This window comes from Clupea harengus, chromosome 15, assembly GCF_900700415.2.
Source record: "Clupea harengus chromosome 15, Ch_v2.0.2, whole genome shotgun sequence".
NCBI lineage: Eukaryota > Metazoa > Chordata > Actinopteri > Clupeiformes > Clupeidae > Clupea > Clupea harengus.
The window spans coordinates 6,484,449-6,498,570 of NC_045166.1; the positions used below are offsets into that span (position 1 = coordinate 6,484,449).

Here is a 14,122-nt window from a genome sequence, read left to right on the forward strand (position 1 = left end):
AGGTGTGTTGACATCTTGGAGCTGTCGGAGAACGAGACCCTGCGTCAGTTCCACTACCACACGCTGAAGCTCTACGGCGCCCTCTGCGCTCTGGGCAACACGCGCGTGGCCCACGCCCTCTGCAGCCACCTGGACCAATCCCAGCTCCTCTACACCATCGACAACCAGTACCTCACCGGCCAGCTGCGCGAGGGCTTCTACGACGTGCTCATCAGCATCCACCTGGACACGGCCAAGGAGGCACGCCTGATGATGAAGGACGAGTACATCATCCCCGTCACTGCGGAGACGAACAGCATCCGGCTGTTCCACGACAAGTCCAAGAACCACACGCTGCCTGGCGTGGGCCTGAGCACCACGCTGACGCCCAAGCTGACTTTCACGCCGACCTGCTTCATCAGCACCAAGCGCGAGCAGCACCGGTGCAGCCCGCTGATACCGCTGGCCAAGCTCAAGGCCAAGGCCATCTCCATGCTCACCGAGGCCGTGCATGGCGGCGGCGTGCACATACGCGACCCTGTAGGGGGCAGCGTGGAGTACCAGTTCGTGCCCATCCTCAAGCTCATCGGCACGCTGCTCATGATGGGAGCGCTCACCAGCGAGGAGGTGCGCCTCGTGCTCCTCCTCATCGAGCCCAACGTCTTCCGGGACGCCGAGGAGGAGCCAGCGGTGGAGGCTGCCCCCGTGAAGGAGGAGGTGACCAGCAATGAGGGGAAGGCAGTGGAGGCTGGGGAGGAGGAGGCCAAAGAGGCCAAGCAGTCTGCGAAGAGCCTCCTGGAAAAGCACCTGCCCGAGTCTGTTAAACTGCAGGTTAGAGCTTCTCCTGTCTGTGTACCAGTGGTGTTGGAATGTCATACTGTGAGGGGGGACAGTGAAGCAAAATGCACTCTGTTACATTTAAAGAATGATTAGGTTACGGTTTACCCGGGGCTACCTGTCTGGTTTTAACAGAATAGAAAAGGTTTGAGGAACATTTCTATGTATTTCATTTCAATGGTTCCTCTCCTCCAGATTTGTCCGTCTATCTAGGTGTTTTGTGTTGGCCCGTTGTCAATATTTCCACATGGTATATTCTGCAGGCTGTGTTACTTTGTGCCTCACACTTATCCTTGTCTAAATCTTTTGTGTAGATGTGTGAGCTGCTGCACTACTTCTGTGACTGTGAGCTCAAGCAGCGTATCGAAGCTATCGTGGCCTTCGCTGACACCTTCGTGTCCAAGCTGCAGTACAACCAGAAGTTCAGATACAACGAGCTGATGCTGGCTCTCAACATGTCCGCTGCCGTCACTGCCAAGAAGACCAGAGAGTTCCGCTCTCCTCCCCAGGAACAGGTATCACAGATCCCACTGTGAGGTGTCAGCTGACTGAAATAAGCAGCCATAGCAAAACCTTAAGACATGCTGTCAGCCATAGCCACCTTGTCATGACAAACCTATACCTGAAAGTAGAATTAACATAACTGCCTGAGTGACGGAGTGACAAATGGCAATTAACGGAAGTTGCTGTTTATCCTCCGATGAACATTTCACTATCTGGCCTGTGAGTTTGTGAAATGTCTTTCCATATGAAGTGATGCTCACTTCAGCAGTTTCACTTGCTTTATGCATGACCACTCTCACACTTAATTATTCATTATGTAAACTCTCCGTTTTAATTTAGGTCTTCCACTTCTCCTCTGGGTAAATTAATTCCTTGTCCTCCTCAGTTTTTCCAAACAGACTAGCCATTTTCTTCAGGGCCAATGCTAATCACGCTAATGTCATTTCTCACATGGCCCACCTTGTTCATCCTTAAACTGCTGCAGAAGCATCAGGAATGCAACATCCTGTAGGAACTCTTCACTCACTCCTAATGGCTTCTGTATGAGTCCTCACAACAAAACATAAAGAATCTTCTGGAAAGCTTCCTTCATGTTATGTCTGCATACTACATTATTCCCAGAGACCATTGAGACCATAAGAATCAGATTTTAATATTGTATTGTTTATTTCCTCTTTATGCACACATCTTATAAACTCTCTTTTTATAGATTAATATGCTGCTCAACTTCGCCCTTGGGGACGACTGCCCATGCCCTGAGGAGATTCAAGAAGATCTGCTTGTTTTCCATGACGACTTGCGAATACACTGTGGTAAGACTCTCCTCACACATACACATACAAGAGGAGTGTGGGGATTTTAGCAACACATTTCCCCTGTGTTTGTCCAAACAGGAATCCCAATTGACGAGGAGGATGAGGAGCCGGACACGTCCATCAAAGGCCGCCTGATGGCCCTGGTCTACAAAATCAAGGGCCGGCCTCAGAAAACAGAAGAGGAACCAACAGAGCAGGAACAAGCCGCTCCCAGTAAGCCAGTTCTCAAGCAACTTCCTTTGACCTCTATCATACGGGCAGCCATTTTAATTCCGTCTGTGATTCTAATCCAGTACGCATTTAGTCAAATACAGCTTAATTGCTCCTCATGGCCCTCTGAGAGTGTGCTCAGAAAACGTCCGGTGTTCATAGGCAGTCTTGGCTCTGTAAATGGTAAACAAATAAACTGGCTTTGACCGAGCCATATACCTTTCCGGCCAATCAAAATGTTGCTTCAGGAGCATGGAAGGGAGTTTGATTTAGCCAGAATCCTCTCCTTTAAAGGTCACAGATGCCAAAATAGTAGGGAGCCAGATTAGAGGGCATTTAGTAGACTGCTCATATCTTCAGAAAGGAAAATGAAGGTAAACTTTTATTACCCTTCCCATTGCGCAAACTCTTACAGTGCAAGGCATTCTTGAGGAAAAGCCAGTGAAAAATGAACAGGACGAGTATGTGAACTTTTTGAAGACGTGTCCATTCTGCTGATTTAAGATCGGGTAGCCTACCCTGAGGCAGGCTGTGTGTGTGTGGGAGTGTGTGTGTGTGTGTGTGGGAGTGTGTGTGTGTTGTGGTATCATGAGAGGCTTTACCACTGAGCTGGGTTTAGGGCAGTGCGTAATCAACAGGACAGAGCAGGCAAAAGTGCTTTCAAACGAGGAACCCGGTTTATTCACCAACACAAAGTATTTCAGGAAGCAAAACAACAAAGTTCTTCAAAGGCAAAACATAGGCTTCATAAAGTTGCTCCTAACTTAAGTCCTACCAACTGTGGTTGCAAACTCAAAGTTTGTCCGTCCAGGTCCTTCCCGGTGGTGCTAGCCTTCCCCCTTCCGGACTCGGCTTCAGCAAGGGCTTCAGCAAGCGCTTCACCCGCACGTCAAGTGCTCTCTGTTCTCCCTCCTGGCTCTCTCGGCTCTCGTGGCTCACTCTTTCACAACAGGCACCACCTGTCTTAAATGCTCCTTCCATCAGGTGCCCTAAGCACCTACACCTGGTTGGGTCCTGCTGCATTCTGGGAGATGTAGTGCACATGGCCGCCATCTTGTGGTGTGGCAGCCAGACCTCCACACGAACACCACACCCCTCTGCTAGCTGGCCCATCGTGATGCCACAGCGTGTGTGTGTGTGTGTCGGTGTGGGCTATACAGTATGTTAAAATAAGCTTTGCACACACTTCCAGGGATGCTAAAATAATTCCCTGCGACTCATTAGGGGGTGTATAAATAATTCAGCTGATTTAGGATGCAGTGGGAGGCGAGTTTGTTGAGTCAGCAGCCCCCCTGTCAAGCATGTAGGTCAGCTTTATTAGCTAAAAAAGACAGTGTAACCGCCAAAAAAGTGATGTGTTTTCACTGAAACAGAATAAAAGCTGAGGTGCGATGACCCAAAAAGGTTACCTTGATCAATAAGTACTCTCTGTAGTGCTGTAACATTAACTTTCAAACAGTGCTCTTCTAGGGGTGGATGAGCATGTGGCATTTCCAATGCCTCTTCCCCTGGTATGTGGCCGTCCTGTCACACTCCCCAGGAAGTGCTTTTCACCTGACCGTCACACTCTGTCCTGCGCATTAAACCCAAACCCCTAACCCAGTGTCTCTGTGCTGCCTATGGACACAGAAAAACAGTGTTTTTGGACGCCACGCATGAGCAGCAGGCATTGGCCGGAGCCACAGTGGATGCCGCCAACTTCCTGGCATCAAGCTCACCCCTCAGCAGAACAGAAAATGCCCGTTCATTCATTCTGGCCCAATTAGATTTCTTAAACACTGCAGCTGCTGGGTTAGAGTGGACTCCAGTGACCCGAACGCCAGTGACACGATGTGTCCAAATTAAACTTGTGTGCTGTCCAAAACCATGAACTGGGGGGGTTTGTTTTTCAGATTTGGATTTGGCTGAAATTAGTCTTGGATATATTATAAATGTTATGTCACAAGACTACATTTGGTTTAAAATGTGCTATGAATATTTTTTGTGAGAATATGTAACTTTGTTTACTTGTGTCAGCTAAATCCTTAAATTGTAATATCTCTACCCCCCCCCCCCCCCCCCCATGAGATTATGATCCATTGCGCGTGGTAATGATCTTGCTACCCCTTCCAGAAGTGCAGAGCTGGTGTATTGATTTATCGTGATGAAGTCATAACACAGTGTCGCGTGAAAGACTGACTCAGCTGGGAAGGCACAGCGGCAGCACTCCTCTCAGACCTACACCGATATCTCTCTCCCGGCTGAGTAATAGGTTCCTATTTCCTCGTAAAGGCTAGCCAGGCGAAGCTGCTGACATGACCATAGTTCAGTAACATCAGAAAAGGGCGCCGCTCCATTTCTAAGAGGATTGGGAAGTCACGCCAAGTAAATAAATTATACTATTTTATCATTATTATTATTATATAAAGAAAATTATGCTATTCTATTTCTATGACTGACAATAAATAAAATCAGGTATAAAAATACCTACTGGGTTTGCCTCTGAAGCACATTTTATCTTGGAATAGCCACCATGAACAGTCAAACTGGAAGCTTGTAGACCATTTCAGTGGTTTGTAAGAATATAAAAAAAATCTATATTCAATAACTTCATGTTATGTAAAGAAAATTGGCAACAAATCAGCAGCCTTCAATTTGAAGCTATTTTAAGCCTCCCTCACCGGCCAAAGTAGAGTTTTTACCCTCCGTTTCCTCTAACTAGGCTATTGCCTGCAGTTGAGCATATATTTTTTAGAAGCATACAGTTGTGAAGACAAGCCTACATATGTGGTGCATCTGATTCGTCATCATCTGATAACGACCACAAATGTGTCTGACTTTTTTCGTGGCATAGCCAATTGCAAACGCAGGAAGCTAGCGTAAACTAGTTTAGGCATTATGAACTTGACACCTGTCTCGGCCTACCTGCTCCGCTGTCTGCTGCACCTGTCTCTTCCTACCTGCTCCGGTGTCTGCTCCGCTCCACTGCTACCACAGCAGCTCTCACATTAGCTCAGTTAGTTCCTCGATGATTACTTAAAATGGGATATTTTCTTCCCAACAGCTAGAGTTATGAAGTATGCTGTGTGTCATTTTTCCTTTCCGTCAGAGAATGTATCAAACTCGTCTGGAGCCAATCACAGAGCAGCATGGCCGTTTTCTTGGATTCTATCAATTTGACGGGTTGACATGATTGTGACATGAGAACCATAAGATACAGGATCTGTCAATAAATAAATAAATATATATTATATTATATTATATTATATTATATTGCCACATAATTATTTCTCTAAGATGTTAAGCCCCAGCAGCAGCAATAACATGAGTTTTTCTCCCTCCCCTCCCCCTCCCTCCCCTCTACCCAGCCAACCTGAAGGAGCTGATCTCACAAACCATGGTGACCTGGGCGCAGGAGTGCCTTGTCCAGGACCCGCAGCTGGTGCGCACGATGTTCAGCCTGCTGCGGCGGCAGTACGACGGCATCGGCGAGCTTCTGCGCTCCATGAAGAAGAGTTACACCATCAGCGCCGCCTCCGTGCAGGACTCCACCAACCTGATGGCCTCGCTCGGCCAGATCCGCTCGCTGCTCAGCGTGCGCATGGGCATCGAGGAGGAGAAGCTCATGATTGACGGGCTGAGGTACAGCACATCATGCTCTTATGCCCTTCAATATACAGTAACCTGCATTGTGAGAAGCTCTGTGTAGCACACCTGTCTCGCTCCTGCACCCTCTGGCATGGGAGGTGCTGGGTGCTCGCAGTGAAGCTAAAAACAATGGGTGCTAGCAGTGAAGCTAAAAACAATGGGTGCTAGCAGTGAAGCTAAAAACAATGGGTGCTAGCAGTGAAGCTAAAAACAATGGGTGCTAGCAGTGAAGCTTAAAAACAATGGGTGCTAGCAGTGAAGCTAAAAACAATGGGTGCTAGCAGCGAAGATAAAAACAATGGGTGCTAGCAGCGAAGATAAAAACAATGGGTGCTAGTATCTGTAGTGAGCACAGGTGCTGTAGAGTGAGGTTTATATTGTGCGCAGCTCTGTACCAGCTGGCCTCAGTTGCACTAAGAGGCAATACACGACAATATGAGGCAATATGCAACGTTTTACACGCCATATGCCTGGTGTGCTGCTAACTAGTGTAGATAAATACACTGCTTATAGCAACTGTAAATTCAGTCATTTTAGTAGACTCATCTTGACCATAGTCTCAGCACCAGCTAGCGCTGTGGCCTAAATCCATCCATCATTGTTCAAGAACCTCAGCCTGAGCCTTGATTGAAGGGGCCCTCAGCCTGAGCCTTGATTGAAGGTGCCCTCAGCTGAGTGTGGCTGGTTGGTTTGGCTTCAAAGCTTGTAGTGAAGCAGAAAGTGTTTCTTTTCTCTTTTCTCTCTCTCTGCCTTGTTTTTTCAGTTTATTAAAGAAGCCTTTGACATCAATAGAACATCTCACAGGGTCACAAATACAAAATAATCATAGTAAATGATGAATGAATAATAATAAATAAAAAGATTCACTGTGATTCACTGTGATTTGTATGGCGATTTAAGGTCAAAGGATAACCTCTTCTTATTTCTTATTTGACCACAGTGACATCATGAACAACAAAGTGTTCTACCAACACCCCAACCTGATGAGGGTACTGGGGATGCATGAGACAGTCATGCAAGTCATGGTCAACGTCCTGGGAGGAGACAAGTCTCACGTAAGACACCCATGTCCCGCCAGCTGTCAGCACACAAACACAGGACAATGGTCTTATATTTAAGCACGTACTGCTAAACAGTTTGGAGTAAAAGTTTACTGACTAGTGATGTGTCGAGCCCAGTTGTTGCTTCAGGGTCAAGTCCCAATTGATCCGTGGAGAGGAACCGAGTGTATGAGTAATGGGAGGGACTGATGGGGGTGGAAAGCCTATCTGTCATCAAGACATGGCACTCAGCAGGTGGAGATGCTGCCCAGGCCTAACAACTTAACAGCCGGTGGAGGGGGTTAGACAGCGAGAGTGAGTGGTTAGGGGTGAGGGTGAGGGGGGCTCGTACGCCAGTCCTTTTTGGGCAGTGCTGGACGAGCGGTGTGAGATTCGATGCCCCTTACTGTGCCACGCATTGGTTGGTCAGTGTGGGGGGAAGCCCAGGGTTCCACAGGGTGCAGCGTCTGGTTTCTGGATTGGCAAACGCATTTTCAGGAGGCCCTTCGGAGCAGGAGGGGGGTGGGGGCGCAGATGCCTGCACACAACCCCCCACACTGAGATCTGATCTGAGCAGGCTGCATACGGAGGCTCATATGAAGAACTTAACATGTGTTTGTGCGTGTGCATGTCTGTGTGTTTGTGTGTGTTTGTGTTTGTGTGTGTGTGAGAGTGAGTATGGGTGTGTGTGTGTGTGTGTGTGTGTGTGTGTGTGTGTGTGTGTGTGTGTGTTTGTGAGTGTTTGTGTGCATGTACACTTTGCAGATATGTAATCACATCTCGCCATCTTGGCTGACTGCTGGTCTTGTGTTGTTAGTGTATGCACTGAATGTATGGACTTAACGTTACCAGTGTGGAACAATAAGTACAGTTTTAAATATTAAAATGTAATTATTTGAAGATGAAGTGCCTTCGAGGGGAGGGAGGGGGACATGTTTGATGTTGGTGGCCGTTGTTTTGTTTTTTGTTTATTTGTTTTCTTTCATTCTCCTCTGTGGATTCCATATTAGAAAAAGGGTCGATGTTTTTTCTGTTTGTTTTTTTTATTTTTTATTATGTGAATTAACGTTACTGGTATTTTATTCTGTGAGTTAACGTTAATGGTATTTAGTTTTTGTCTGTGGTCTTCCGTCTCCTTCTCCTCCAGATCGCCTTCCCCGCCATGGTGGCCAGCTGCTGCCGATTCCTGTGTTACTTTTGTCGGATCAGCCAGCAGAACCAGAAGGCCATGTTTGACCACCTGAGCTACCTACTGGAGAACAGCAGCGTAGGGCTGGGTGGGTAATCACTGCCACAAGCCCCCAAAACCCCTCTGCCCTCAAACTAATTCTGGTAGTCGGGGCACAGCCAAGTAACTGTGTGTATGTGTGTGTGTGTGTGTGTGTGTGTGTATGTGTGTGTGTGTATGGGGATGGGTGTCTAGGGCGCTGAAGAGAGCTACGGTAGTGATCATTCTATCGCCTGTAGGGAGAGAACTGCAGGGAATGTTTTTTGAGAGATGGGGCGGGGGGGGGGGGGATTAGAAAGGGAGGGGCAGATTGATGACAGATGAAAGGCAGTTTTTTGGTGGAAGAGGAGGATAGAGAGCGAAGAATAAAAGGAAGAACAGAAGGGTGAGAGAAAAGGGAGATGGGTTGTTTTGGAATGCAGGACAGAGAGTGATGAGTCACTGAGATCTGACGCTGAAGAATGGCTGCCGCTGTTGGAAACACCTGACAGGGGAGGGGCTGGGATGGAGTGTGTGTGGGTGTGTGTGCTTGCTTGTTTGTCTGTATATGTGTGTGTGTGTGTGTGTGTGTGTGTGAGCTTGAGTGTGTGTGTGTGTGTGTGTGTGTTTGTGCATGTAGTTTGTGGAAAGTGAAGACACCATAACTGGCTGGCGGCTGTATAGGAAGTACAGCAGGTATTTACAGAGCAGTACAGGAGTCTGAGGTGTCTGTGTGTGTGTGAGTGTGTGTGTGTGTGTGTGTGTGTGAGTGTGTGTGTGTGTGCATGTATGTGGTATTGGGCTTGAAGAAGCGGGTTGTATGTTTGCTTGGTGACTGCAGACTTTAACAGGCAACAAATCACAACTTACTAGGACGTTGGTACAAAACGTCCTCGTCCACCATCTTTAGAATCATGATGGAGCAACCCCTCGGGACCTTATGACCCCCCCCCCCCCCCCTCCACTGTGTTACCCCATCTACCCCTCACCCCCCTCAAAACCCACCCACGCTACCACCCTGGCGCTGGCATGCCCATGATCACAGCGCCTAAAGGTATCGCGTCAGTGCCACCCTTTTACTGCGGTCTGTCACCTCGCGCCCATTAACAGCTGCAGATCTGTTTACTCACTGACTCAGTGGCCTTCGCCATGCCCAGACCTCTCAGCTGGGTGGACTTGACACGCAACCTCTGAGCCCTGAGCTCTCTTTAAACACCTTGTGTGTGTGTGTGTGTGTGTGTGTGTGTGTGTGTGTGTGTGTGTGTGAGCTCTCTTTAAACAGCTCATCCCTTAAAAGAACTGCATGTTTTTTTGTAAAGGAGATGTAAGCAGTTCTCAAATCTTCTTTCTCTCTCTCTCATGGGTTGATGTATAACTCGGTAGCAGACACACACACACACACACACACACACACACACACACACACACACACACACACACACACACACACACACACACACACACACTCATGGGTGGATGTATAGATCGGTAGGAGACACATGTGCTGTTTTGTGTCAAGCTATAAATCAGGGTGAAACTGAATAGGCGGTGAGTGGATTGACCACATTAACGGATGTGCCTCATTGAGAATGACTGAGGGACACTGCCCCCTGCTGTTAGTATGGGGAGATAAAAATAACCTCTCAGGTATGAATTCATTTGTCCCTTTAACTCCGAAGCTGTGAGGGTGCTGGCATGCTGTTCGGTCATTGTTTTCACATTTTAACAGGCTAATAGTTTAATAGGGCTTCTCTGCAACCTCTGTGTATCTGACTGTGTGTGTATGCGTGTGTGTATGTGTATTTGAATGTGTCTGTATGTGTTTATCTATGTGTGTGTGTGTGTGTGTGCGTACATGCGGGCGTGTGTATGTGTGTGTGTGTGTGTGTTTCTGTCTGTGTATGCATGTGTGTGTGTGTGTATGTGTGTGTGTGTTTCTGAATGTGGTTGTACATGTGTGTATGCACATGTGTGTGTGTGTGTGTGTCTGACTGTGTATGCAAAGATGCAAACATTGCATGCACATGTGTGTGTGTGTGTGTGTGTGTCTGACTGTGTGTGTGTGTGTGTGTGTGTGTGTGTGTGTGTATGTGTGAGTGTGTCTGACTGTGTGTGTGTGTGTGTGTGTGTGTGTGTGTGTATGTGTGTGTGTGTCTGACTGTGGGTGTGTGTGTGTGTGTGTGTGTGTGTGTATGTGTGTGTGTGTGTGTCTTACTGTGTGTGTATATCTCCACAGCCTCCCCTGCCATGCGGGGCTCCACGCCCCTGGATGTGGCGGCGTCCTCCGTGATGGATAATAATGGGCTTGCCCTGGCCCTGGAGGAGCCCGAGCTGGAGAAGGTGAGACACACACACACACACACACACACACACACACACACACACACACACACAGAAGGTGACCTTATCTCCCGTCCTCCGATGAAACAGCAGCGCATTCAGACAGCCTCTCACAATCTATTCACACATACAAACGCATACCGAGGAAATTAGCATCCACGAAGAAAAAAAACACAATTCTTCTCAGAGAATCCTCAGAGTTTCAATGTGACCTTGTTATAACTCTTTCAGCGGTAAGATTATAATCTTTAAAGAAGCGCCCGTGGCATAATCCAGTGCTTTGAGCATTGAGAGTAGTGAGTATTCAGCCCTTGGGTCTGTGTTTCTGCCCCTCTCTGGGTGTCTTTAGGTGGTGACATACCTGGCTGGGTGTGGGCTTCAGAGCTGCCTCATGCTGGTGGCGAAGGGGTACCCCGACATCGGATGGAACCCCATGGAAGGAGAGCGCTACCTGTCCTTCCTGCGCTTCGCCGTCTTCGTCAACGGTGTGTTGGTGGACTGAAAGGGTTCATTTCATTTTTCATGTCAACAAAGTCAGCGATCACATTTACAGATATCCAACCATAGACATCCAATACCAGGGAGAGCTGCCCTCTTAGCTAAATCTGCATGTTATTCTTTTCAGTGTAAGCTAGTTTCACATAGTTAGTAGCTTCCTTTATTGGTCAGCATCTATGTCTCAAGAGGTAAATACTCTGAACAGAAGTAGTGTTAAAGTACAAACTATAGTGAAACAATATCTTACAGTAGTATGTGTGTGTGTGTGTGTGTGTGTGTGTGTGTGTGTGTGTGTGTGTGTGTGTGTGTGTGTGTGTGTGTGCGCGCGTGCGTGCGTAACTTCAGGTGAGAGCGTGGAGGAGAATGCCAACGTCGTGGTGAAGCTTCTGATCCGGCATCCTGAGTGTTTCGGCCCGGCCCTGAGAGGGGAGGGAGGCCAAGGCCTGCTGGCAGCCATGGAGGAGGCCATCACCATCTCCGAGGATCCAGCCCTGGACCTCCCCACCTTACCCGAGGGAGGAGTACCAGAGTAAGACCACTGACACCTTCACAGACACACCTCCCCTCCCCACCTGAGGGAGGAGTACCAGAGTAAGACCACTGACACCTTCACAGACACGCGTCCGTAGGGATCTTTTGCTGTATTAGGTAATGGAAAATGTGTCAAACCAAACGTGACTCACAAAAAGAAACGGATCAATTTGAATTTGATTTGATCCTGCTAAGTGTATCGTGCAAAAGGGAGCAAAAAGGTTTACTAGCAAATGGCTCCTTTTCTTTTCTCTCTCTCTCTCTCTCTCTCTCTCTCTCTCTCTCTCCCTCTCTCTCTCTCTCCCCCTCTCGGTCTCTCTCCCTCTCTCCCTCTCCCCCCTCCTCTCTCTCTCCCCCTCTCTGTCTCTCTCCCTCTCTCTCTCTCCCCCCTCTCACTCTCTCTCTCTCTCCCCCCCCCTCCTCTCTCTCTCCCCCTCTGTCACAGGGCTGTTGAGGGTGAGGAGGAGGAGGAGGTGGCTCACATGGGCAACTCCATCATGTCCTTCTACTCCGCCCTCATCGACCTGCTGGGACGCTGTGCCCCTGAGATGCATGTGAGTGCCTGTGAACACACACACACACACACACACACACACACACACACACACACACACACACACACACACACACACACACACACACACACACACAAAAAGCTAAAACTCTGGAATAATGCTAATACCAAAACACCTAGATCATTTTTCAAGGAAGTCTACTTTGGGACTGAACTTGGGTTTTTGTGAAAGACTTGGCCCTCACCTGGCCGAGGTTCACACTTAACTGCCATCTGTTACATAATGTAAAACAATGCTGAAATTTCTTTTATCTAAAAAAATATATAGGAGAATAGCAGTGTAAATGCGCACTTGTGGCTCCACGGGTTTAGCAAGGTGCTAACAGCACAAAGGTCGTGGGTTACACAAACAGGGAGCAAGGAATGTGACCTTTATTAACTGACCTTTATTGAACTGTAAGTGGCTTTGGGAAAAGTGTCTGCTTAAATGAGTAAAAGAAAAATGCAATGACTGTAAAGTCCTTGAAGTGGTTGAAAGTGAACGTCTTATCTGTGCCCGCCAGCTCATCAGCAAGGGCAAAGGGGAAGCCCTACGTGTCCGTGCCATCCTGCAGTCTCTGGTGCCAACCGTTGACCTTGTGGGCATCATCAGCATACCACTCAAAATGCCCGTTGCCAATAAAGGTATGAATCACGTCAAAGCTCTGCGGTCCACCCGCTAAGCAATAGCATCGTAAACATCGCTTAGTTACACTGATGTCACAATGTCACTCTGCCCACCAGGCCTGCATTCTTATTTGATGTCTCCCATCTGCCTCTTAAATTCTTTACAGCCTTCATGCACTTCTGTAATTATGTCATACTCCCTCACATCCCTCCGTCCTTACATGTTTCTCTCTCTCTCTCTCTCTCTCTTTATGTCTCTCTCTCTGTCTCTCTCTCTATTTTTCTCTCGCTTGTATTGTACACCTGTTTTCTGTTTCTCCCTCTCTCTCTCTCTCTCTCTCTCTCTCTCTCTCTCTCTTTGTCTCTCTCTGTGTCTCTCTTTATGTTTCTCTCGCTTGTACACCTGTTTTCTGTTTCTCCCTCTCTCTCTGTCTGTTTTTGTCTCTCTGTCTCTGTCTCTGTCCCTATCTCTCCTTCTCTCTCACTCATTATATTTATCCCTGTCTCCCCCTGGCTCTCACCTCCTCGCTCACTCTCTGTCCTTCTCTCCCACTTCCCTGCTCTACTCCTTTTCTTTATTTATCTGCCATCCCTCTTTCAGACGGCTCGGTTACAGAGCCAGATATGTCGGCCAGCTTCTGCCCCGAGCACAAGGCGCCGATGGTCCTCTTCCTGGACCGTGTGTACGGTATTGTGAACCAGGGCTTCCTGCTGCACCTGCTGGAGGTGGGCTTCCTGCCGGACCTGCGCGCCTCCGCCACTCTGGACACGGTGAGTGGACCTCTGACGCCTCTACTCCCAACCACCCTTCAACAAACACCATCCTTCTCTCTCTCTCTCTCTCTCTCTCTCTCTCTCTCTCTCTCTCTCTCTTTCACCATCCCTCTCTCTCTCTCACCATCCCTCTCTTTCTCTCTCACCATCCCTCTCTCTCTCTCTCACCATCCCTCTCTCTCTCTCTCTCTCCCTCTCTCACCATCCTTCTCTCTCTCTCCCTCTCTCACCATCCTTCTCTCTCTCTCTGTCTCTCACCATCCCTCTCTCTCTCTCTACATCCTCCACTCTGGACACGGTGAGTGGGCCTCTCTCTCTTCCTCCTCTTCCGCAAGTTCACTCTCTCCTTCTCCTGTTCTGCTGTGTTCTTCTCTTTCTCCTCCCGCTCTCTCCTCCTCCTCCTCCTCCTCCTCCTCCTCCTCCTCCTCCCAAACACCCTTCAACAAACACAAATCCACAGACAACTGATTTGAGGTTTCCCCACTAACTCACTCTCACTTCCACAGTTAAATTAACTGAAAATGAAATGACTTAACTGTGTTAATTGTGATAATGTGGCATGGGTATAGTTATAGGTATG

At 48.2% G+C, this 14,122-nt stretch overlaps 1 protein-coding gene across 4 annotated transcripts in view; it reads left to right on the plus strand.

Moving 5' to 3' along the window:
* ryr3 (ryanodine receptor 3) overlaps positions 1 to 14,122 on the plus strand; it is a 93,574-nt gene that overhangs the window by 43,687 nt on the left and 35,765 nt on the right. For all 4 annotated transcript variants that reach the window (XM_031581525.2, XM_031581526.2, XM_031581527.2 and 1 more), the window contains 13 exons: positions 3 to 810; positions 1,131 to 1,331; positions 2,030 to 2,132; positions 2,214 to 2,348; positions 5,693 to 5,966; positions 6,913 to 7,027; positions 8,160 to 8,289; positions 10,456 to 10,559; positions 10,909 to 11,044; positions 11,403 to 11,586; positions 12,034 to 12,142; positions 12,666 to 12,786; positions 13,370 to 13,539. In XM_031581525.2, coding sequence (XP_031437385.1) covers positions 3 to 810; positions 1,131 to 1,331; positions 2,030 to 2,132; positions 2,214 to 2,348; positions 5,693 to 5,966; positions 6,913 to 7,027; positions 8,160 to 8,289; positions 10,456 to 10,559; positions 10,909 to 11,044; positions 11,403 to 11,586; positions 12,034 to 12,142; positions 12,666 to 12,786; positions 13,370 to 13,539 — 2,590 coding nt within the window. The remainder of the gene's footprint in view (positions 1 to 2; positions 811 to 1,130; positions 1,332 to 2,029; positions 2,133 to 2,213; positions 2,349 to 5,692; positions 5,967 to 6,912; positions 7,028 to 8,159; positions 8,290 to 10,455; positions 10,560 to 10,908; positions 11,045 to 11,402; positions 11,587 to 12,033; positions 12,143 to 12,665; positions 12,787 to 13,369; positions 13,540 to 14,122) is intronic.